Raw genomic sequence first — 26,475 nt, 5'->3', positions numbered from 1 at the left:
GATAGAAGTGTGTGATCAGAAAAGTCGGGTCCACTGTTGCAGATATGGGGCAGTCCCAGGCATTAGGAGATTTTGCAATATCTGGAGGGAGAAAGACCCACTACTGACCTAAAATGATGTCACTTCTCACATCTCCCCGATATTTCTGATGTCACCTCTTGCCAACTCCCTCCAAAGACTGTGGCTCCTCCACTCCAACCTCTCGTGGGACTTCTTTGCTGGTGGTGCCCTCAGCTTTAACTGTAACTCCCCAAATTCCCTGGCCAGCTGTCTTGTGTCATTCAGCTCCTATTCTGATATTTTGGGTTCTTAGTTGTTTGAAACTCCAGGAATTCAGGGGCTCCCTCTGTACTGTTGCAGCTATAACCTCAGCTCCTAGACTTATGTGTAGCATATAACAGATGATTGAGAAATATTGTTGAAAGAAAGAAGAAGGGAGGGAGGAGAAAAGAGACAGAGGGACGCAAGCAAAGTCCTGTTCCCTAAAAGCACAGCTGTTTTTCTTCCCGCTGATGCCTCCTCCTTTTGGGGACTCGTCCTCCAAAAGCAAGGGCCACAGACCTGCTTTGTTTCTGCTCTGAAACTGTGGCATCCGCTGTTTCTCAGTGAGCAGGTGGCTCTGCTCCCCAATGGGCGGCTCCCGTCACCGCCAGGTTTCAGAAGGTGCCTGAGTCAGCTCAGAGTAGGAGCCCGGGCTGCACTGGTGCAGGCCAGCTTGGATGTCGCTCCCTGCCCCGGGGGAAGCTCTGTCTGTTTATTTTAGTTAGTTTGGCTTTTTTGTTCCTTATGCAATTTAGGCACCTTGGTTGAACAACTTGTGCTAAATGTCCCCAGACTCAGGTCTTTGGATTCTGAGGTTGGGTTCCTGTCCTTCCTTACCACTACTTTCGACTCTTACTTCCCTGGCTGGGCCTCAACCCCCTCCACTGAGGAGGTGGTGAAAACAATAAGGCTAACTCTCCAAGCATGGTGGTGCACACCTGTGATCCCAACACTTGGAAGGCTGAGGCAGGAAGATTGCCATGAGTTCGAGGCCAGCCTGGGCTACACAGTGAGTTCAAGTACAGCTTGAACTACAGAGTGAGACCCTGTCTCAAAAATATCCAAACAGATAATTAAATAAGGATAGCTGATCATCAGGTTCCCAGGCTACCCCTAAGTGCAATCCAAAATTGGGAGCCATATGAATTTATATTATTTTTTATTCATTTGGCAACAATATACTAACTTGTTTTATTGTTTCACACTGATTTCCATTTGTTTAACAATTGTTTATTGTACATGTTCCAGGGACTCTTCCAGGCACCAGAGACAGTACTGAACAATCTGAATATTTAAAATTAGTATTGCTGGTCAGGCATGGTGGTGCATGCCTGTGATTCCAGCACTTGGAAGGCTGACGCAGGAGGACTGCCTTCAATCTGAGACCACCCTGTGCTATATAGTGAGTTCAAGGCCAGCCTGAACCATATAGCAAGTCCCTGTCTCAAAAAATTAATAAAATAAAATAAAATTAGTATTGCTGACATCTTCCTATGAACTTACTGTTTCTTCAAAAAGGTTATAAATTCTTTGAAGGGGCAAAATTTATTTTTATTTATTTGTTTTGTTTTGTTTTTTGAAACAGGGTCTCTCTATGTAGTTCAGCTGGTCTTAAACTCATTAGGTAGCCCAGGCTGGGCTCCAACTTGCAGCAATCATCCTGCCTCAGCCTCCTGGGATTACAGGCATGTGACACCACACCCAGCATAAGAGAAGAGGCAAATGTTAGATGTCTGGGTCTTGCTAGAATGTTCAGTAAATACACACATGCTGCTTGCATGAATGAAGTTCTTACTTGGGCTGAATAAAGTTAAGGAGCCAACATCATCACCATGAGGAAAACATTCCGGGAACGGGAACCACATATTCCTGGTGCTGACTCCTGTCTTCCCCACCCCCTTTGAGTAGGGACTGTTGCAATCCTCAAGCTGTAGCCAAAAAGCCAAAGGCCCTGTTAAACAGAGCAGCACAGGAGCCTGATTCCAGCCCAGCTCTTTGTCCCCAGAGCTCCTGTTGGGAGAGCTCCAATATCGGGGACAGGGCCTGTGACCTACATCCAGCCACCGCCCTGTGCTGACCCTGTCCTATCATCCAGCACCTGGATGGGGTGGGAGTGGGGACAGGAGACTCAGAGAGATGAAAGTAGGGTGCAGGAGTCCTGGAGGGCCAGAAGTTGTAGCTCTTAACTCATGACATAGAAGCATGAACATTCCCAGAAGCCAGGTGTGGTAGTGCTCACCTATAATCCCAGCACTCTGGGAGGCTGAGGCAGGAGGATTGCAAGTCAAGCTCAGCCCAGGCAATTAAATGACTTAGGGAGTCTCAGTCTCAAAATAAAAATAAAAAAGGGCTGGAGATGTAGTTCTGTGCAAGGTCCTGGCTTCAATTCCTAACGCCCAAAAATTAAAATTAAAAAAAAAGCCAGCGCTGTTTTGTTCGTCTTCTGCTCCTATTTTCACATGCCTCTCCTGTTCTTTTCTTAGCTGAAATTATTTTTATTGTTGCTTTTAATATCTAAGCTTTATTAAAAGTGCATCAATGTACCTACCAGGCACTATATCAAGCTCTTTCAACCCTTTTCTTATTTTCACCTCTGAGCAGCTCATTGAGGTGGGTATGGTCATTATCCCCATTTTACAGATGAGAAAAGTGAGGGCCAGAAAGGATAAGAAAACTGCCCCAAGGTCCCTTTGCTGGTGAGTGTGGAATCTGGATTTGTCCCACTGCAGAACGTAACCTCTCAACCACTATAAATTCTCACGTCAGTCCAAGAAGAACTGGCTTCGAAGGAAAACAGCACCTGTACCCTGAACACAGACTCAAGGCAGGAGGAATGTACAGGTCTCCCTTGGGCTGCAGAGGGCAAGCTGTGGCTCTGGGGCTGAACACTGCAGCTCTGGTGCGGCCTCCACGCTGGCAATCAGTTTGGCACACAGCGGGCTCCAACAGGGTTCAAGCAATAGACTCCAACTTCACTCACCCCTGAGCTGCTAAGACCTCGGGTCCCCTGGAACAATCCTGGGAGGATGCTCTGAGCTCTGCCCTGCCCATTAGGGGCTGTAAATTTGTGCAAATAACCATAAAATTCAACCCACCCAGGGAGGGCCATTGATTTCCAATTGGCACAGTTTGCCAGATGCTGTTTCCTCTAAGCACGCCTTGACCTCTCCTAGCCGCTGGGACCCCTGGCCTCGGGGGCGTGTTCCCAGCAGGGAGGGCCCCTCCGCTGATGGCGGCGCTAGAACTTGGGCCCGAGGCCTGGCGGGGGTCCCCATATGCTGCTGGGGAGAGGCCAGCCACACCCGAGCTGGATTCACCCTCTTAATCACCCCAGGAGATTCCAGACGCCCCTACCCCACACTAATTAAGTAGATGCCCCCCTGCTGCTAAAAGGGAATGAGGGCGGAAAAACAAAAGATGCCTGACTTAACTAGGAGCCCAGTAAGTAGCTCCCGGGGAGACCCAGAAATCGCTGATGCATGCCAAACAGTCTCTAATGGGTCAGGGTGGTTCTACCCTGAGACCCGAGATCCATTTATTCTCAGCCCCTTTGTACTTTCAAATTGTGAAGCCACAGAAGCTCCTCTTGTAATTAAAAATAATGCTGTCTGAGAAAAAAATAATACTTTCTGTTAATGCGTGTATTTTAACAATTATTATTATCACACACCAATTCTTGTGTTCAAACATTGCAGTGAAAGTGACTATTCAGACACTTTTTTTCTCGTAAGACAACCTGCCCCCTTACACACACACACACACACACACACACACACACACACGTAAAGAACAGGCTTCTAGATTTAAGGCTAAGTGTTTGCGTAAGTTGTCAATACTAAATCTAAATATTCATGCAATTGTAGGTTTAGGTAGAAATTAAAATCATGGTTTGGACTAAGGAAAGGAACCTCTAGACTTTTTTCTCTAACGAGTTTCCTTGCTAGGTGTGTTTCAGTTGTGTTTTTGCTACAAATCATTTAGAAGGAAAGAAGAAAACCTGAGGTGCAAAGGGGACGCCGGTTGTAATGATGGGAGTTTGGACTAAATTAAAATGATCCTAAATCAAAGCAAGACTAGGCCTCTTTGCCACCAACTTTTGACATTCTAATTAGGGTAGATGGTTATGCAAATCAAGTCAGTCACTCTTTTCCCCCTAGCTTGGTGCCTGCGATTGTTCAAGTGAGGACTGTTGGTGGCATGATTAAAGCTCCCCTAAAAATTAAATGAGAATTGCCAGAGAGTCTCCAGAGATGCCCTAATTTGCAGGCAGCCCGGCACAGCTGTCCTTTTGTCCTGCCTGCCACCAGGATGACTGGAGTTTCCCCATCAAGTAAAATAGAATGTGACACTCGAGGTATCCTCAAGCTTCCGTCCTTGAGAGGGTGTGGAGGGGAGCCAGGCTGGGGTGCACCACACCCAGGTCGGTCGCCCCCTTCTCTGTGTGCTCAGCTGAAGAAATAGGGGGACCCAGGCACAGTGTGGGACACATGACTTTGCAGGTATATATCAAATGAAATAACTGTTAAAATTGCACACGACAGGCACATGGCTGGGGGAGGGTATATTAGAAATTTTTCATAATAAAAAAGAAAAACACAAATACTGCCAAAAATAGCATTTGTTATGGGGAGAAAGTTCTTAGTAACAAAAGTCAACTTTTAATTACCTTAAGGAAAAAGAATCATACAGAAGCTCATGTTTTACAATGGGAGATCTGGGCGTAGTAGGCACACACCTGTAGACCAGGTAGTTGGGAGGCTGAGGCAGGAGGACTACTAGAGCCCAGGAATTCAAAGCCAGCCTGAACTATATAGTGAGGCTCTCATTTCCAAAACTCAGTATGCTATTCTATTCTTTCTTTTTGATCACATGCTTGTTTGTGGTACTGAAGTTTGAACCCAGGAAATACTGAGCTTCATTCTTTTCATTTTTTAAAACATTTTGTGACAAGATCTCACTGAGTTGCCCATGCTAGTCTCCAACTTGTGATCCTCCTGTCTCAGCCCCCTGAGTAGCATGGGCTGATATACCCAGTTCTCTTTAATCACTTCCCATCACATCAGCAACCATGCCCAGACTCAGTCTATGGATCTTCCCAGTTTAGCTGTAGGTTGGAAAAGCAAAGACTGAGTGTCTAGCAAAGAAACAGGGCTGAAAGAGAGGAAGGACTGCAGCTGGTAGTCCCCCTCATAGGTGGCAACTCTGTGGTGTGGGAATTTCTTGGGCTACAGGAATCGGAGCCCAGGAGAGCTGCATACACTGGGGAGCGCCTGTCTTCAAGGTGCAAAATCATGTCTTTTTTTAACAGTAACAATGTGCTGGTAGGAAGCTGCCCCAGCCAGGCTGTGCCCAGTGATTCTGAGGTTTGTTAGGAAAACTTGAGAGAATCAGTGTGGGCTAATTAATTGGCCTTCAGGTAGTAGGTGTCTCGGGTACCCTGGGAAGCCGGGGCCTGCTCTTTCCTGAGCATCAATCAGCTCAAGATTGATGAAAGCTGCTAAGGTCAGGCTTAGAAACACAAAACCATCTGCCGACCGACTCTCTGGGGCTGGTACCTGCAGTGGAGCAATTTTAGAAGAACAGGTGTTTGCTTTTAACTCAGCTCCTTTTTTCTTTTCTGCTGAAATCATGATTTTAGGTGGAAAGAGCCTCCAGTTGGCCAATAAAATTCACAGTCTATCGTATCTTAAAATAACCTGGCCCAACGGTATTGTGATAACCTCAACTGACTACTTACAAAGTCATGGACCGTACCTCCTTGACAGCAGCCACTCCAGCCTTCCCTAAAGCATCAGGAAACAGGGACTCCAAGGTACTTTCCCAGAAGGGTTAAGCCAAGGATATGGCCTTTTTGCTGTTGTTGTTTTGATTTTTGGTTTTTTGGGACAGGGTCTCACTATGTAGTCCAGACTGGCCTTGAACTCACTATGTAGCCCAACATGGCCTCAAACTCAAAGAGATCCTCCTGCCTCAGCCTCCCGCATGCTGGGATTACAGGTGTGTGCCACCATGCCAGGCTGGTCTGTTTTCCAAAGTAAGCTTGATAGCCCACAAAGCCCATGAAAGCTGATATGTGTTTCTGGGTCCTTGAAAGTTTGTCTTGGTTCAATAGAGTAAGAACATTTTCAAAAGACTCTTTGATGATCTTTAAGCTCACTCATATGTTTGGTGATGATGGGGTTACCTTTGCTCAAATTAAAAAGAAAACACAGTTCAGGATTTACATCAAGTTTTCTTCTTTTAAATGAGAGCATTCTGGGCCAGGGATTTAGCTCAATGGTTCCGCCACCTGCCTCACAAGTGGAAGGACCTGAGTTTGATCCCCGGTACCAAAAAAAAAAAAAAATATGAGAGCATTCCTTGCTCCTGCAAAGAATTATGTTCCCATTTCCCAAAAAATACAGAGAATTCCCCCAAAATTCTTGTGGCAGACTGTTTCCCAAAGATGGCTGCAGCCAAATGCATCCCATCCCACTTATTCTTCTGACTGTGTTTTTGTTTTGTTTTGTGATGGTGGTACTGGGGACTGAACTGAGGGCCTTCACACTGACCTACATCCCCAGCCCTTTCAAAATGTTTCTATCTTGAGACAGGGTCTCCCTACATCACTAAGTTGTCCAGGCTGGGTCTGAACTCGAGATCCTCCCACCTCAGCCTCCCAGAGTGTTGGGGTTATAGGCGTGCACCACAACCTCCAGTTACAATGTGATACTGGCACTCCTCTCTCAGGAGGTGGGGTTTGTAATCCTGTCTCTCAAGCCTGAACAGACCTTTGTAAATGTCTCAGCAAGTAGAAGGCAGCAGACATGAAACTATGTGAATCTAGGTCATAAAATGTGACACAGCTGACCCTTGGCTTTCTCAGGGCAAGTTCCTTTGGTGCTGAGCAAACAGGGAAGTGGCCAAGCCATCCAAAATTAACCAAGCTGGAAACATCACAGGGACTGATGAGATGGAGATGGGGATGGAGACGGAGATGAGATGGGTTGGGGATGGAGGAGATGGCCAAGGACTCCAGCTGTTCCAGTGTTCCCACACGGGTTCCACTCACCTCCAGGTGACCACAGCCTCCCCCATTGAGCCCTGGGCTGACAGCAAGTGGCTTAGACACAGGACTTCCCCGTTAGGTCCTGTGAGAATTCCAGACCCACAGAACCTGGGAATGTGATGAGCCACTGCTTGCTACCTCTGGGTTTGAGGGTCACTGTCAAACAGGACAGTAGCCAGAATAGCCCTCTAGGGAAGTCCCTGAAGGATGGAAAGGACGTTCAGTTTGTAGTCACATAGCCTGGTCTTAAATCCAGGCCTAACCACCTTCCTAGCTGAATAACTTTATTTTTATTATTTAATTTTTGAGACAGAGTCTCACTATGTAGTTCAGGCTGGCCTTGAACTCACTATGAACCCTGGCTAGCCTCAAATTCACAGCAATTCTCCTGCCTCAACCTCCCAAGTGCTGGGATTACAGGCGTGTGCCACCACCCCTGGCAAGCTGAGTAAGTTTAAAAACAAGCCAGTTCCCTTCCTGGGCATTGCTTTCCTCATCAATAAAATACGGATCATAATGGCTACCTAAATATACAGCATACCCCCACAAAGTCGCAATTCAGAGTTCACAGTCTCGGTCATTTAGGAATTTTTTTCCTTGGAACCTAATAATTGTTCCTGGAAACCCCAAAATTTCAAGGAAACTGCAAATATCCTCCGAAATTGTTTTATAGGTGGGAGGTTTGCAAGTACCCAATCCGAGACCGTTATTCTGCTCTCTTTCCTGCTGATTGGCTGCTGCCCTGTAACCCATCTCTGGCAGATGCACCAGGATTCTGGCATCCTAACAGACTGCTGTACAGTGTGTAGCTATCTCCAGAGTCCTGTTTTGTTCTTCTTAAAGCTCTAAGGTCCCTAAGATGACGCCAAAACACCTGCACCTTCTAAGGTTTTGTAATACACTACTTTATTAAATTAAATTATATAACTGCAGGGGTAGGGGAAAGGAAAGAAGGGAAAAGAAAAAATATGAGAAAAGGAAAAAATGGAAACAAAGTCTTTGTAAATAGGGAAGGGTGGAGGGGGTGAAGGGAGGGCAGGGGAAATGGGGTAAAATAAGAACCAAGATACATCAGGTAAAGGTACAAGATCCCAATAATGAATGTAACTGTATTGTATACCTAAAATGTACCAATAAACTTAATTTTTAAAAAATTATATAACTGTGAAAGACATGGCATATTTAGGGTTAAACTATAAAAATGGGCATTTATAGGCACTTTTCTGACCACATCTGAAATTTGTGGTTTTTCACAACTTGCAGGTGCTCTAGGAACATAACACCCTGTGAATTTTGGGGGTCTACTGTACATCAAATTTTTAAATCAAGATGCAGGGTGAGGATGTAACTCAGTGCCACAACACTTGCCTAGCATATACAAGGCCCTGGGTTCAATCTCCAGCACCACAGAAAATAAGTAAGCAAATAAATAAAGTGGACAAAAACTTAAACAGGCAACTTTCACAAAAGAAGATCTCTAAGGTAAACTAGTGCAACCACTATGAAAATCAATATGAGGGGCCAGGGATTTAGCTCAGTGGTTTCGCCGCCTGCTGCGCAAGCGCAAGGACCTGAGTTCAATCCCCGGCACCAAAAAAAAAAAAAAAAAAAAAGAAAGAAAATCAATATGAAGATTCCTCCAAAAAATGAAACTAAGGCAGAGGCAGGAGGATTGCCATGAGTTTGAGGCCAGCCTGAGCTACATAATGAGTTCAGGGCCAGCCTGAACTATAAAGTGAGACCCTGTCTCAAAAAAATAAAAAAAAAACGAAACTAGAAATTCCATTCAGCCCAGCTAATCCCCTTCTAGGTACAGTATCTTTCCAAAAGAGTGAAAGACATCATATTACAGGGACACGAGCATGTCCATATTTATAGTAGCACAATTCATAATAGCTAAATCTTGGAACTGGCCTATATGTCCATCCACAGATGAATGGATAGAGGAAATGTGGTATTTACACACACTGGAGTATGACTCCACCATAAAGATAAACTTGAGTCATTTGAAGGAAAATGGATGCACTTCGAGACCATAATATTAGGTAAATAAATCAGCACACAACCTTAAATATCACATGGTTTTTCTTATATGAGAAACCCAAAGTATAAAGAGCAAAATGAAAGATAGATAATAGGAAGTAGGGAGATTGATCTTCTCAAAGGGAAAGGGACCAAGAGACAGAAGGAGGAGGATAGGAGGGGAGGAAAAGGGGATGAAAAAAGAATTGAGATGTGTTATGTACATGCACCAACTCAACACAAGGAATATGAACATTATGTACTGCGCATGTGTACTAACAAAGAAAATGATCTGAAAAAAATAATAATGAAATAAAAGCCTATGGCTTTTGGATGAGGGAAAAAAAAAAAGATCTCCAAATGTCCAATGAACCTATGACAAGGCCATGGGACACCAGTACTCACTGAGATATGCAACTTAGAACCACAGTGAGATAATACCACACACACAGAATGGCTACCACTGAAAAGAATGAACCTATCCAGTGCTGGTGAGGATGTAGAGCGAATAGAGCTCTCATACATTAGTGGTGAAAAATATACATTTCAACCACATTAGAAAACAATTTGGCAGTACCAAAGTCAAACATACACTAAACCTGTTAGCAATTATACTGCTAGGTATGCTATCCAAAGTAGAGAAGTGTACATGTCTACCAAAAGACATGTACAAGAGTATTCATACCAATTTTATGCCAAACCAAAAATTGAAAACAACCTAAATGATCATCGGCAAAAGGTATAAACAAATTATAATATAGTTATAAAATGAAATATTATACAGTGGTAAAACCAGTGAAGTCAACATCATGTGTAACTCTCAAAAACATTATGTTGAGTGAAAGACGCCAAACACCAAATAGTGTGTGTGTGTGTGTATATATATATATATATATAGTAGTCACTTCCTTTGTCACTGGGACAAAATACCTTACACTCATAACTTAACGGAGGAGAGGTTTATTTTGGCTCCCATTTCAGTCCATAGTTGGTTGGCTCCAAGGTAGTATGGCATGCAGAAGGCCATGATACAAGAGAGCTGCTCACGGGTGACAGGCAGGAAGCAAAGAGAGTGAAGGGAGGATCCAGGAAGACAGATAAATGCTTCCAGGTCATGGCCACAGTGACCTGCCTCCTCATTGGACCAGACTGCAAAAGGGTAAGGCGGCCATGTTGCCCTCATTATCCAATTACTTTTCCAAAGCCCCTACGATAGCTTGAGGCTTTGGGAAGACAACTAGATATAAACCATAACAATATACTGTATAATTTTATTTATAATAGTCCCAAAATAGGCAACTGATTTATGGTGAGAGAGAATAGTGATTCTTTTTTGGCACCAGAGATCGAACTCGGGACCTTGCGCTTTTGAGGCAAGTGCTGGAACCACTGAGCGAAATCACCGGCCCCCTAGAGAATAGTGATTCTTGCAGGGAGTGAGGAAGAGTTGTTTTTTGTTTTTTGTAAGAAAAACAGGAGGAAAAGTGAAAATAGAAGAAATGGAAACAAAGCTTTTATACATAGGGAGGGGAGGGGGACTTCGAGGTAGGGGGTGATGAGAAAAAAAGAGGCAGGAGGTATCATGTACAGATGCAAATTCCCTATGATGAGTGTTATCATTATGCATGTCTAAAATGAAACAATGAATGTTTTGCTATAAAAAAAAAAAGAAAAACAGAAGGACATTAGGGAACTTTCTGGGCTGATGGAAAAATTCTATGTCTTTATCCAGATAATTGATATATATTATAAATTTATATTAAAATACATATGATTACTGAACAGACCTATAATCCCATCTACTTAGGAGGCAGAAGGATTGCAAGTTTGAGGCCAGCCTGGGAATTAGTGAGACCCTGTCTTAAAATAAAATAAAGAGGACCAGGAATGGAGCCCAGTGCTCTCTGAGTTCAATCCCCCCCATACCACAAAATATTAAATTAAAAATACATATGATATACATGACCAATTTTACATATTGGGCAATTCCCTCACCCCTCTCTAGGAAAACTAGGAGGCTTTTCCCCTGGAGACTATAAATCAGAAGATCTCTGGACGCGAGTGCACCAAGCACAGGTGAAGAAGAGATGCTGTATCACAATTTGGAGGATTAAGTAAACCGGCACAGGCCAAATGCTGGCTCACCCAGGTGGTGTTTTCCTCCTGTGGATTCCTGAAAGGAGAATACACCCTCCTGTCTTCTTGGCAGAGATTGAGACAAGCTCATTCCTAAGCCAAGGAACAGGCCAGGGAGTGTGCGAGCAGGGACCACAGAAACATCAAGACAACACCAGGTTAGTCACCATCGCCATCCTCACCAACACTCATTTCTCACGAGTTCATAGGATCCACACTCGATGCTATTACTACGGACCAAAATGAGACGAGCATTATCCCATACCCAGCATTATGAGCAGCTCCTCCTGCTGTCTGGACCCTAGGTCAGCTTGCGGAGGGACCAGGACCTCCAGCCTCCTCCACAAGACGGCTGCAGGCCCAAACTCCCAGCGAGTTTCTGAATTGGTTGAGCCTGACTAGCAGGCCCAGCCCTGATCAGCAGGGACAGGCGGCACCTGACCACTGCCTCCTAGACTACTCTCAGAGACACACACCCAAGTCAAGGTGCCAGGACAGTGGTGTCTAGATGCTGAATGACACCAAGTGACAAATGCTCATAACAACAAAAGGGCATGAACTGCCTTTGATCTATTTTGGGCTAAACTTTAAAAACACCTGGGGCATGTCAGTACATACCTATAATCCCAGCACTTGGGAGGTTGAGGCAGGAGAATTGCCAGGGGTTTGAGGACAGCCTCCACTACATACTAAGTTGAAGCCTAGCCTAGAATACATAGCAAGACCCTGTCTCAAAATACAAAAAAAAAAAACACTTCTGCCATTTAGCTATCCTTGAACTTGCCTGATGCCTCTCCAACTGGATGGTCTCATTTCTTTCTCTTCTCCAACAATAAAAGACTGTAAACCCTCCTAATGTGACCCAATACACAGGGGTACTCCTGATCTCTGGGAGCTCACAATCTCTCCCTCTCCTATAGAATACAAAAGTTTGGGCCGGAGATTTAGCTCAGTGGTTTCACCACCTGCTGCACAAGCACAAGGACCCGAGTTCAATCCCCAGTACCAAAAAAAAAAAAGGAATACAAAAGTCTACCATCCCTTTCCATTTTATTTTGAGACAGGGTCTTGAGAAGTTTCCCAGGCTGGCCTTAAACTGGCAATCTTCCTGCCTCAGCCTCCTGAGTAGCTGAGATGACAGCTGTGGGCCACTACACCCAGCTAGGGTGTGATTTTAACTCTTCCTCACATCCCATCCATTGATCAAATGTCTGTGTCATAGCAGTCTGCATGAGTGTAAAACAGAACAACACTTCCTATATAGCAGAATCTCACTAGAGCACTATCCACATTTTGATACAGGGATCAATTCCTGCTGGAAAACATGATAATATTAATGTGTAGTGATTAATTAACATTGCCAAATGAACTACCTAATATTGCACAAAATAAAGTTTGTTTTGGTTCCCCTAAAAATGAGTATTTCTTATTCTTGCAGTTCTCAGCAGTCCAATTTGTTCTGCATATGGTTGTGTGTTTAATTACTGGTCCTTCTGTAAGTGTCTGCAATTAGCACTGTGATGATTAATAAAATAACTCCTTTAAGACTCTATTTGGCTAGCAGAACTGCACAATCAGGTATAATTAATTCATCATTAATAAATCATTGCTGATTAACTAATCTGTTTATTACCAACACATTACTGAACAGTTCCCACCTGAGCATAGCTAATTTTTCTATGCTGAACAGAACTGGAAGCTAATAATTTAAAAAACAATAAGGCTCCTCAAAAAGTGCACTAAGCAGCAAGTATACTGGTGTGATTAGGGAGGTTTGGAGACAAGGCACATTTAAAAGTCATTGAGCTGCATAGGCCACTGTTGCTCCGGAGCAAAGAAAATGGCGGCTAAACCTGGAAGCCTGAACAGTCATCGGTTTTCAGATTTAAGCACACACCAGAATTAACCTGGAGGCCCTGTTAAAAGCCAGATTGTCAGCTGGGTGTGGTGGCACACACCTGTAACCCCAGAACTTGGGTGGCTGAGGCAGGAGGATGGGTGCCAGTTTGAGGCCAGCCTGGGCTACATCGTGAGTTCAAGGCCATAGTGACCTACATAGAGATCCTGTCTCAAAACAAACATAAATAATTAACTTTTGGTATTATATATCTATCCTTGAAGATCACATTTTGTCTGTTCAATTGGATGATTCATTTAAAATGATGGTTTTGCCTTTCTCTCTCTCCCTCTATAGGACCTAACAGGAACTTTCTAGGAGTAGACGACCTAGACAAAACCCAGGCACGCCCTGTGCATGCACCTCCGAGCCCCTTCCGGCCTGGCCTCCCTGAGCCCCAGCCCACAGCACTCGTGTCTGCGCCCCACGCGGGCCCCGTCACAGACCAGCGATGGTGCTCACCACCTCGTCACCAGAGGGTGAGCCTGATCTGGGGCTTAGAACATCCCTTGGGAGCCCTGTAAGCTCCTTTTTAACCTCCTTTGGAGCCTGCTGGCTTCGGGCAGGGGGCCTCGCCAGCCCGGAGACGCCGTGTCTTCCACCACCTTTTACCTATCAGATGGGATTGCTTAGCGCAGATCTACCCAGGGCTGGGAATTCAGATCTCAGCTGGGCACCTAACTTTCAGGATGCAGGGAGTGACAGCAGGTGGATTCCCAACCCGAAAAGAACTCAAGAGGAAAACAGTTGGGCCTCTGAAACTTACACACACACACACTCAAAAAAGAAGAAAATTAGCCAGGGATGTAGCTCAGTGTGAGGTCCCCTGCCTAGAATATGCAAGGACCTAGGTTCAACCCCCAGTACCACAAAAAGAAACAAAAATAGAAATGATCTTTTAAGGTGTGCTATATACATGCACCAACTCCCCGAAGTGAATGTAATCATTAGGTACTGAAACATGTACTAATCAAATTAAAATTTTAAAAAGTCAATGAGAAAAATGGAGTCAACCCAGAGCAACGGTTCTCAACAGGGTGATAGATTTTGTCATCATGGCAGGATTGGGGGTGAGATTGGTAAAGTCTAGCAATATGAAAGGAACAGAATGAAGCTGGCTGTGGTGGCACAGGTCTGTAATCCCAACACTTAGGAGGCTGAAGCAGAAGGATTGTCAAGAGTTCAAGGCTAGTCTGGGCTACCTAGTGAGTTCAAAGGCAACCTAAACTACATAGTGAGACCCTGTCAAATAAACAAATAGGAACAGAATGACTTGACTAGGATGTGATTTAAGTGGAAAGACAGGGCTGGTCAGTTCAGAGGCCCCGGGAAAGTTTGTTTAGGGACACAAGCTTTGGCGGGACCCACGCAGCCAGATCTGAGTGACAGGCCAGGCCTTGGGGAGGACATTGCAGGCTGTGCTCTAAGGAAGGTTACATGCTGTGGCCTCACACCTTACGTGGTTCAGGCTAATGTCGGTATCTCTTACAAAAATACAATAAAAAAAGGGGCTCCTGCTAAGCTAGCATGGCCGCGTCTCCAGCCACTATCATGATTATCTATCAGGACCTCATCAGCCACAGTGAGATGTTCTCCCACATTTAGAAGATCCAGGAGATCGCGGGCGGGCTGTGCCTGGAGGTGGAGGGCAAGATAGTCAGTAGAACAGAGGGTAACACTGATGACTCGCTCTTTGGTGGAAATGCCTCCGTTAAAGGCCCAGAAGGCAAAGGCGCCGAAAGCACAGTAGTCGCTGGTGTTGATATGGTCATGAACCATCACTTGCAGGAAACCAGCTTCACAAAAGAGGCCTACAAGAAGTCCATCAAAGATTATATGAAATCAATCAAAGGCAAACTTGGAGAACAAAGACCAGTAAGAGTAAAACATTTTATGTCAGGGGCTGCAGAACAAATCTAGCACATCCTTGCTAATTTCAAAAACTATCAGTTCTTTTTTTTTTTGGTACCAGGGAACAAACTCAGGTCCTTGAGCTTGCGCAGCAGGCATTGAAACCACTGAGCTAAATCCCCGGCCCTCTATCAGTTCTTTATTGGTGCAAACATGCATCCAGTGGCCAGGGATTTAGCTCAGTGGTTCCGCCGCCTGCCCCAAAAACTCAAGGACCCGAGTTCGATCCTCAGTTCCAAAAAAAAAACATGCATCCAGATGGCATGGTTGCTCTCCTGGACTACCGTGAAGATGGTTTAGAAATAGAAAAATGTTAATGTGTTGATAGTATTTCTAGAGTTATGCAAATAATTACATGATAAACATGTTTAGAACTTAGTCAAAACATTTTTTATAACTAAAAGAATAAGAGTTTTTCTTAAATGTGTTTTTTATAAACTGCAGTATTGTTTAAGTGTATTGTGTTTTGTTTATTGCTACAATTTAAGAACTTAATTTAAAAGCAATTTTGGAATGTTACTAGGTACAACTTTTGGGACCGTAACTGTTTGAATTGTAGACAGATGGTCAGCAAGTAAACTACATGACTTAAGAGTTCTGTGTATTGTGCGTTTTGGGCAATCCAAAATGCTGTATTTTCATTTTACTATAAAGCTCCCTTTATAATTTTCATTCTTCCCTCATAGTCCTTTTTGGGTATATTTCTACTTATTTAAATGTGTATTAAAACACTGACTAGGAGCTTTATCTAAATCATAAAACCAGGCAGTTCTAATCTTCCTCCACCCAACTGAAATGTTACCAAATAAAAACATGGAGAGATGCAATGAAAATTTTATAATATACTTAGATATAGTACATGAATTATCTTCTAATAAAATAAGTTCCAATAAATATAGTACCATAATCAGTGGGTTTTCTAAAATAAAACTCATACATATAAGAAAGTCATTCAGCTTTTATATTAGACAAAAGAATTGGAAAACTATGACAGACCATATTTATTTAGACATGGAATAAGTTGCACTGGAATTGAATTTAGTGTTGTCTCTGCCTTAGAACAAAACTGTCATTATAACATTTGTAAATTTAAATCTTCAGTTTATTTCTTATTAGGACAAGCCTAAACTGGCTGGGATAGCACACACACCCACAACCTCAGCTATTTGGGAGGATCACAAGGTTGCAGCCAGTCTGGGCAGCTTTTTAAGATTCTCAAAACAGAAAATACAAAAAAAAAAAAGGCTTGGAATGAAGCTCTATAGTAGGACACTCCTGGGTTCTATCCCCAGTACCACCAAAAAACTCAAAACAACAACATAAACTAGCTTAATATAGATCAGCTTTTTCTGGAAATTAAAAAAAAAAAAAACACAAAAGTAGTAATTTCCTCTTAGAAAACTGAGTACTTTCCAGCTAATTGAAAGCAGTTAAGTATAAGTTGTGTATTCCATTTCTCATCCTTTTTCCTTTCCCTTCTTTCCTTTCCCCTGCCCCTCCCACTACCCCTACCCCTTTGGACCTTTTCTTCCTATTTTGCATTATTGATTATTCATTCTAATCATTGGTACATTTTAGGTATACAGTATAATGACATTCATCATTGGAAATTTGCACCTTTACATAATCTCTCTTGGTTCTTATTTTTCACCCTTCCCCAGCCCTCCCTTCAACCCCTCCATTCCTCCCTATTTACAAAGATTTTGTTCCTATTTTTCCATTTTCTCATATTAATCCCATTCCCTTCTATCCTTTCCCCTAGCCCTCCCACTTCCTTCCCCTTTGCCCCTTTTCTTCCTATTTCACATTACCTATTATACTTTTAGTCCTTATTTACACTTTCAGTTTCTCACACCAGAGAAACTATTCAGTATTTATACATGTGTGTCCTATTTATTTTATAAGTTGTGTATTTTTAGTAAGTTTTTAAGACATACTGATATGTACTTCAGTATAAAAGATTATCAAGTATAATATATTATGGGGCTGAGGATATTAATTCTGTGGTAGGCACACAAAAAATAGTTTGCTACTTGGTAGCAAAAATATCAATTATAAACCTAAATGATTTCAAAGGGGGATAGCTAGAAATAAAGTTTTAACTTTGACTAATTTTTGTAGGTTACTTTATGTGTTGGATCCAGAAGTAACTTTACGTTTAGGATATTAAAACTGAAAAGACTAGGCAGACCTGTATGCTTTGCAGCAAATGGCATGTTAATAAAGTCTATATTGATGGAAAAAAAAAAAAAGAAAAATGCTAATGGATTTGGCGGTTACCTTGGATCTATCACTTGTCATAACTGGCTGCTGCTTGTCATCCAAACACCGGGATTTTAGACAAATAAGACTGATGTCACCTTGAACACTTCATTTATTTTGACCGTGATTTATTTGGAGTGGAGGCATTGTTTTTTAGGGAAAAAAAACATGTCATGTAGGTTGTCTAAAAAGTGCATTTAAACTCATTTGAGAGACTGCCTCTTAGTTTAATACATGTATAAACTAAATCCATCGTAGTGTTCATGGAGAAGATAGAGCCTGGTCACAGACCACTGCTAGAAAGCATAAGACTGCCTTCAGATAACTTCTGCAGTGGAAACTACTTGGACTGGAATATAAGACAAGAATCAAAGTTTTAATTCTGAGTTTCAGTAAAGGGGAAACGACCATGCTCATAGCAGTGCCAACATTTGAAGGGGAGCCTTATGTATTTCATCACCTACAGTGGAAGTAGTTAACCCTGGAAGAGATTACCAAAAGAATAAAAAGATTAACTCAGTTGGAAAAAAATACTCTAAAAATTGGCATAAGGCAATCAGGGAAATAGGAACCTTAACTAGATATTCAATAAGAGTCACCATTTCTTATTTGGGAGTGTTGTATAGGTTTTCTATTGCTGCATGCCAATATTATTCCACACTTAAGCCAGGCATGGTGGCTCACAACTGTCATCCCAGCACTCTGGGAAGCTGAGGCAGGAGGATTGCAAGTTCAAGCCCAGCCTGGACTACTTAGCAACTTAGCCACATGTGGTCTCAGAATAAAAAGGACTGAGGATGTCGCTCAGTGTGAAGGCCCTGGGTTCAATTCCCAGTACTACAAGAACCCCCCCCCCCCCCGCACACACAGTGGCTGAAAACAATGTACAGTTATTTTACAGTTTCCATGGGTCAGGAGTCCAGGCAGGACTTGCATTGAGGAGCTGGCTAGGGCTGGAGTCTCAGTTTCATGTGTGCTCAGCTGAGAAGATCTGCTTCAAACATACTGAGGCTGCTGGCTACACGCAGCCGAGGCTGAGGCCCCACCCTTTTGCAGCAAGGGCTAGAGGCTGCCCTCAGTTCCTTTTGGGTTCTCCAGCATGGGACCTCACCTCCTCAAAGCTTGCAATATTGTGCTACAACCTGACACCACACAATCATACAACACACACATGCCAACTTGTGTGTGTGACAGGGGCTTACTCTATAGCCTGACTGGCCTCAAACTCTTGATCCTGCTCCTCAGCCTCCTGAGTATCTGGAGTTGAGGTGAGCTCCACCATGCCCAGCTGTCATGCTTCTTTGCTGTGCTTCTTTAGTTAGAAGGGGGATGATTATATGTGGGTATGAACACTACAGTGCCATCTTAACAGTCTGTCAACCACAGATGTGACATCGGTATCCAAGTTACTTTTTTTTTGGTACCAGGGATCAAACTCAGGACCTTGTGCTTGTGAGGCAGGTGTGGTGCCACTGAGCTAAATCCTCAGCCCTTCAAGTTATATTTTTAAAAGAGAGCTTATATTTTATTTTTATATTTATTTTTGATCCTGGAGTTTGAACCCAGGGCTTTATGCATGCTAAGCAGGTATTCTACTGATGAGCTACACCACCTCCCCAATCCCCTGGTACTTATTTAGATTTTAGATAAATACTGAAATATTTGCTGATGAGAGATATGTCTATGATGGTTAACCTTGATTGCCAACTTGAGTGGCTTGAGAGATTAGGAGATTAGCAAAGCACACTTCTGGGTGCAGCTGGAGGGTCATGAGGGTGTGACCTTGGGGGCTGTATGTGGTCCCTGGGCCCTTCCTCTTAGGCTCTTTGTCTGCTTCCTGGCTGCCAGGAAGTGAGCAGTTTCCTCTGCCACACCTTTCCGCCATGATGTTTCTGCCTCAGATCCAGGTGGCCATGTATTGAGCCCTCTAAAACTGTGAGCCAAAATAAATGTTTCCTTCTTTAAATTGTCTGTGTAAGATATTTTGTTCTGGCAATGGAAAGCTAACCAATACGATGTCTGAATTTGATTCAAATGACACAGGGAGGAGGGGAACTGGGTGAAGGTCTAAATGACTGGTCATACATTAAAAGTTGCTGAATCAGGCTGAGGATATAGTTTAGTGGTAGAGCACACAAGCCATGATCAAAGCCCGAGGTTCAATGCTCAACACTAAAAATATATTTTTTTAAAACTGTTGAACCTGAGTGATAGAGGTCCATGGGGACTCATTATGGTATTTTTTACTTTTAAATAATTTTTAAATTTTTAATTTTTACTAGTATAAATTTGGGGTTTTGTTTTGTTTTGGTTTTTGGTTTTTGCTATATAGTTCAGGCTGGCCTTGAACTCACTATGTAGCCCAGGCTGTCCTCGAACTGTGGCAATCCTCCTGCCTCAGCCTCCCAAGTGCTAGGATTACAGGTGTGTACCACCATGCCTAGATAAATTTGAATTTTTGTAAAATAAAATTTAATATGTGCCAGGTGCAGTGGCATACACCTGCAGTCCCAGGCATTTTAGAACCTGAGATAGGAGGATCTCTTGAGCCCAGGAGTTTGAAGCCAGCCTGGGCAATATACAGGGATAAGATCCTGTCTCAAAAGAGAAAAAATGAAAGACAGAATAGCATATACATTCATTATTTATGGTTGCACAATAAATTGCCTCCTAATTTAGTGAGTTAAGACAATAAACATTTCTTATGTCAGTGTCTGTGGGTGTGGTGAATCACTCCCAATTCTGCCGTGCACAGGGCTGCAGAAAACTCGCTTATACACAGTGCGCCAGTCCTGGAAGGTCTATTCTCCTGCTACCTAAGGGTGCCACTCCCTTTCCTGTTTGCCTGGAAGATCAAGGTGCCCAACCTGCCCTGCCCCGATATGATAAAATTTATTTTATTATGGTAAGAGAAAAATCCACTCCAACCCTCACCCCTCTCTAGGGATTGAACTCTGGGTCTTGGTACTGAGCTACATTCCCAGCTCTTTTTAAATTTTATTTATTTATTATTATTATTACTATTATTATTATTTTTGCTTAAATTCTTTTATTGGTACATTTTCGGTAATACAATACATTTACATTTATTATTGGGTACTGATACCTGTACATGATGCATCTTGGTTCTTATTTTCTCATTTCCTGTCCTCCCTTCACCCTCTCCACCCTTCCCTATTTACAAAGACTTTGTTTCCATTTTTTCCTTTTGTCATAATTTTTCCTTTCCCTCCTTTCCTTTCCCCTTCCCTTTCCACTTCCCCTACCCCTTTGGACCTTTTCTTCCTATTTCAAATGATCAATTATTTGTTTTAATCACTTTAATCCTTATTTACACTTTCAGTTTCTCATACCAGAGAAATTACTTGGTATTTACACGTGTGTCCTATTTATTTCACTTAAGTGTATGGCCTCAATATGCATCCATTTAGCTATAATGTCTCTAGTTTCTCATTTTTTTTTTTTTTTTGGTACCGAGGATTGAACTTGGGTCCTTGCACTTGCACAGCAGGTGGCAAAACCACTGAGCTAAATCCCTGGCCCTAGTTTCTCATTCTTTATGGCTGAGTAGTACTCCATTTACACGTGTGTCCTATTTATTTCACTTGAGTATGGCCTCAATATGCATCCATTTAGCTATCAATATCTCTAGTTTCTCATTCTTTATGGCTGAGTAGTACTCTGTTTTATAAAAACCCACATCTTCTTTATCCAGTTTCCAGTTGATGGGCACTTGGGCTGTTTCCAAACTTCAGCTATTATAAACTGTGTGGCTATAAACATGGGTGCACTTATATTGCTGTGGTATGATTCTTTCAATTCTTTTGGAAAGTTACCCACCAGGGGAATAGCTGGGTCAAATGGGACCTGTAGTCCTAGTTCTTTGAGGTATCTCCATACTGATTTCCACAGTGGTTGCACCAGTCTGCACTCCCACCAACAATGGAGAAGGGTTCCTTTCTCCCCACACCCCAGCCAGCATTTGTTATTTGTTGATTTCTTGATAGCAGCCATTCTTTATGGGGTATGGTAGAATCTCAGTGTTGTTTTCATCTGCATCTCTTGAATGACCAGTGATGTTGAACATTTTTTCATATGTTTATTTGCTACTTTTACTTCGTTGTTCATTTCAGATGCCAATTTTTGAATTGGGTCTTTAAATTTGGGGGGGTCTGATTTTTTTCAGTTCTTTATATATTCTAGATAGTAGACCTTTGTCTGAGGTACAGCTGCTAAAATTTTTTTCCCACATCGTAGGTTGTCTCTTAGCTCTGTTGGTGGTTTCTCTTACAGTGCACAAGCTTTTTAATAAGATGAGATCCCAGTTGTTGATTCTTTGTGCTAGTTCCCATGCTATTGAGGTTTTGTTCATAAAGTCTTTTCCTATGCCAATGTCTTCAAGAGTTCTACCTAACTTATCTTCCACCAAGTTTATTGTTTGTTTTAATATTTAGATCTTTAATCCACTTCAGTCTTAGTTTATGCACTACTCTGATTTAAGCAAACTAAACCCTCTGATAGTATTTTATTTCCATAACTCCAAAAATAAAAACTCACAGCTAACACTTTATCTCCTTGCCAACCAACAAGCTCAATGATGATATTATTCTAAATATTCACCACTTTGACTCCCTCAATCTTGTCCAAGAAAATTACCATTGCAACACTGTCATTGGGATAACTGCTTTGTCTAAGGAAGTCGACATTTCCACAGAGATTCGGAATTACGTAAATTAATTCCACATAACTGTAAAACTCAGTCATTTATATGCTTTTAGCAAACATAGATTGTTAAATTTTTCTGCAACTTAAGATTTCTATAGTAAACTGGCTAAATATCCAAGTTCCTAAACACCGAAGCTTGCTTTGAGGCAATCTCTCCTTCCATGGTTAAACATAAACACTCAGAGTGCAAGTTAATGTAAAATTTGTCTTAATTTGTATTCTGGAATTGACAAAAGGTAGAGAGATTGTCATGTGACCCAAGGTCCCTGCTGGTCATGTGGACATAGGGAGTGCCATCTCCATAGTTCCTGGATGAGCTTGGATGTCCGCCATTCCCCCGGGACCCTGAGCTACTTCTGTCTTCTACATCTCCGCCTCGGTGTCCGCGGGTCCGGTTCTGTCTGGGCCACCACTGTTACAGGCGGAGCTCTCGCCGCTGGCCGAGGCCGCGGGCTTGGGGGGCGCGCTCTCGGGAGGCGGGGGCGGCGGCGGCTCGGCCGGCCGCGGTCCACACGATGTTCCGTCTGGCTGGGCCGGCGGCGATGATGGGGAGGCCCTGAGGCCCGGGCGCCCACGTCTCTACGGCCGGGGAGGAGCAGAAGCGCGGAAGCTCCCGCCGCGCCGCGGGCCTGAGGGCGCTCTGCTTGGCCTCTTCCGCCTTTTATTTTTTGAGAAGGGATCGTGGTAAATTGCTAATTTGCCTGCTCTGGACTCTGGCTTATGATCCTTCTGTCTCAGCCTCCCAGAGTGCTAGGATAACAGATGTACACCACCATTCCCAGCTGAAGAGAATCCCCTTTGAGTTAGCATTTTAAGGCCACATATCAAAAGAAAAAGACTGAGACTATATTCATTTATTTATTTATTTATTTATTTTTGAAACAGGGTCTCTCTATGTAGCCCAGGTTGGCCTTCAACTTACAGCCATCCTCCTGCCTCAGTCTCCTAAGTGCTGAGATTACAGGCATGCACCACCACACCTGGCGTGAGACTATCTTCATTTTGTGTTTTGTTTTTTGTTTTTTTTGGTACCTGGGATGGAACTCGGGTCCTTGCACTTGCGTAGTAGGCAGTGAAACCACTGAGCTAAATCCCCGGCCCGAAGAGACTATCTTCATTTTAGTGTTTAATTTTACTATCACAGGAAATATCCTAACACACATTTGTTCAATTTTCTGGGCTTTGTCTTAATTTTTAGTTGTTATACATGAGTGCAACAATAAGGGAAATACTATTTTAACTTCATTAAAATTATTCTCAGTCCTATCTCACACATATGAACTATTTTCATGGCTCATGTTTTTCTGGAGAAATTCATATTCTCTATAGTCACAGCAGAACATTGCTAACACTTTATAGCTTACTGCAATTTTTCTTAGTATTGTATCATGAAACAATGTTCTATATGTCCATATAGTCACTGAGTCTTTTAGATGATTGCAAAAATATTCTATCAGTACTCACCTAAGTTGAAACCTCACTCTTCATAAATGTAGTATTCCTCATCTCTGATAATCCTCATAATCAAGTGACAGCGGTATTCTCTGCTACTGATTACTCACATTCAAAAGCATTCAAGGAAGGGCTGGGGATGTGGCTCAGCCACAGAGTACTTGCCTCGTATGGCCAAGGCCCTGGGTTCAAGCCCCAGCACCAGAAAAATAAAAAGTCAAGTACACTTGTGGGTGGGGCCAAAATTGCATTAGTTAATTAGCCTGGACAGGTGATTAAACCTCATTAACACGGCTTTCTATGTTTGGCATGAGGAGCAAGCAGGCCACTGTGAAGGCCCTTAGGTTTCTTGGTACATGGAAAACACTGAGTGGATGGAGACAGTGGCATCCTGTGTGAACATCCCTAGGCTGTCAGTGTCCCTTCCACAACCACAACAGCGCTGCCCTTGATGTCCATGCGTCCATCAGGGCGCAGGGAAATGTCCAGTTCTCCTCCTCGAGGGGAACACTGAAATGCTGAAGAAAACATAAAAGAAACTGCAAATTAGGAGCACATTCACCCTCTAATTAACAGAACATAGTGAAAGACTTTTTATCACCAACCCTGCAGCCCTCCCAGGTCTCTCATTCTTTCTTTCATTTTTTTTTGAGACAAGGTCTCACTGTGTAGTTCTGGGTGGTTTGAATTCATTGTGGCCTCAAACTCACAGTGATCCTCCTGTCTCAGTCTCCCGGTGCTGGGATTTGGGGCATCTGCCAAAATCCAAGTCACTTTAAAGAATAAATTCCTTCATCTGTCCACAGGACCACAAACGCAGATTATAGATCACACAGGCTTACCTCTTCCCCTCTTGAACCTTTTCTTTATCACTTCCCCTACTACATCCTGTAAAACCCTAGCTACTTCCTACCTACAGCTTCCTCCAGGAGAAACCAAGATGTGGGAAAGGTACAGGCATGGACCAGAAGTCTCAGAAGAGCAGGAGAGGTGGTCCTAGCCCTCCGTAGAAGGCCTCATCATCTCAGCTCTGAATATGACAGAGGGGGTTGGGTTATTCATAACATACGAAGTGTGATAAAAAAAAAATAGCATGTGTTTAAGTTTTATTACAATAAAAGACACATTGCCATTAATCCCCCCTCAAAATACTCCCCAGTGCTCTGAACACTTATCCTACTGTTCATGCCACTTTCTGAAGCACTTCTGGAAGTCTTCATTCATGAGTGTCTTTAGTTACACTATTGTGGCTGCCTTGACATTCTGAATTGATTCAAAACGTTTACCTTTCATGGTCATTTTGACTTTGGAGAAGAGCCAGAAGGCACACAGTGCCAGATCTGGTGAATACGGTGAATGAAGACACAGTCTAATGTCTTTACCAGCCTGCCTTTCTGTTGGATGGCACTCGGCAGCAGCATTCACCATAATTTTCAACACACCTCAGAAGACAAGAAAGAGGACTTCCAGAGCTGCTTCAGAAAGAACAATGGGATATGTGTGTTCAAAGCAAGAGGCAGTATTTTGAGGGGGTTAATTGCAATGTGTCTTTTACTGTAAATAATTTTTTAAATTTAAGCATTCAGGGCTGGGGATTTAGCTCAGTGGTTCTGCCGCCTGCCCTGCAAGCGCAAGGACCAGAGTTCGATCCCTGGTACCAAAAACAAACAAACAAACAAACAAACAAAAAATTTAAGCATTCACTGTATTTTTCAATCACCCCTGCTTTCAAGCAACCACACAGGCTGGGCAGACAGATCTGGAGCTCAGCACTGAGGAGAGGAATCAGACTCATCAAGGAAAGAAGTCAGCCTCCTTGCCACTTCCACATCAGGGTCCCAGACCCCAAGGCTCCTGGGAAGGCAGCGCTCTAGCCTATGGGGGCGCAGTCCTGCTCTGAGGCCAGAGCAGTGCAGCCTTTGTTGGCCACAGTCTCTCTTCCTGAACGCTGTACTCATCCTTAGGGGACTTGGTCTGAAAGTTATTTGACTCAATCCTGTAATATTGACAGCCGTATAAATGAGCCTTAATGATCATCTATTTATCACATTATCAATAACTCCTCTGGGCCAAAGACATATAGTAAGCTGATTCCATCCACCAGAGTCTAACTGAACCCTGACTACAGCCCAAGTATCTGTTGGGGGAGGCTGAGGCAGAGGAGTCTTGGGGTGGAGGATATTTAGGGTGGATATTTAAGGGTCCTAAAGGGGTAGTTCTGATGAGTGACACATAATATTTTACTACATTTTCAAGGGGAGAGTACCTATGAGAAAGACACCAGTTTAATGTTAGCCAAATAAACAGAAATTGGAAGGGCCAGGGATATAGCTTAGCAGTGCAGTGCCTGCCTGGCAGGCACCAGGCCCTGAGTTCGATTCCCTGTACCAAAAAAAAAACAAAAACAGATATTGGAAAAGGGCAGACTTACCATGCATGTTTTTCTTCCCCAGTTGCTGGGACCAGTAGCTGCTGAGAACAGTGTGTGCAGACCCTGAAAGATAGGACAGTTACTGCCGACCCCAGAAAGAACAGGCACCTGTGAAGTAGGTTCTTAGAAATCGCAATCATTTATCCAGCTTGACTAACCTTATATCATTTGATCTTTATGTCCAGCGATGTGTGGAATTATGCAAGAAATTAGAAAAGACACAGATCCAGGTGCAACTCCAGCACTCTGGGAGGCTGAGACAGGAAGATAGCAAGTTTGAGCCCAGTCTGGAAACTTAGTGATTTATCTGGACCCTGTCACAAGAGTGAGGGTGACTGGGATGCAGCTCAATTCAAAGATCATGGGTTCAATCCCCAGTACCAGAGGAAAAAAGATAGAAGGAGAAAAAGAGATAGAGAGAGAGAGAGAGAGAGAGAGAGAGAGAGAGAGAGAGAGAGAGGGAAAACAAGAGGGAGGTAGGGAAGAATGAATTAACTTATGAATAAATTCCTCAAATGATGTATCTACTATGTCTTTCTATTTTTTTGT

General features: G+C 43.1%; 1 protein-coding gene across 15 annotated transcripts in view; it reads right to left on the bottom strand.

Annotated features, from left to right (window-relative positions):
- Pbld (phenazine biosynthesis like protein domain containing) overlaps positions 1 to 26,475 on the bottom strand; it is a 172,627-nt gene that overhangs the window by 93,332 nt on the left and 52,820 nt on the right. For 9 of the 15 annotated variants that reach the window (XR_002395566.2, XM_021259485.2, XM_021259486.2 and 6 more), the window contains exon 9: positions 25,927 to 25,989. Coding sequence is in view for 14 of the 15 variants with exons in the window: in XM_021259485.2 (XP_021115144.1) it covers positions 25,927 to 25,989 (63 nt within the window). In the remaining variant the exon portion in view is untranslated. Of the gene's footprint in view, positions 1 to 22,892; positions 24,938 to 25,181; positions 25,492 to 25,926; positions 25,990 to 26,475 lie in introns of those variants that run through there. The other 6 variants (XM_004846155.4, XM_004846157.4, XM_087185489.1 and 3 more) reach the window with 3 other exon arrangements.

This window comes from Heterocephalus glaber, unplaced genomic scaffold (assembly GCF_053883595.1).
Source record: "Heterocephalus glaber isolate CG9 unplaced genomic scaffold, H.glaber_assembly_v1.0 deba00001497, whole genome shotgun sequence".
In the NCBI taxonomy this organism is placed as follows: domain Eukaryota; kingdom Metazoa; phylum Chordata; class Mammalia; order Rodentia; family Bathyergidae; genus Heterocephalus; species Heterocephalus glaber.
The sequence above is the reverse complement of the archived record's forward strand: the minus strand, read 5'-3'. Positions and strand labels throughout refer to the sequence as shown.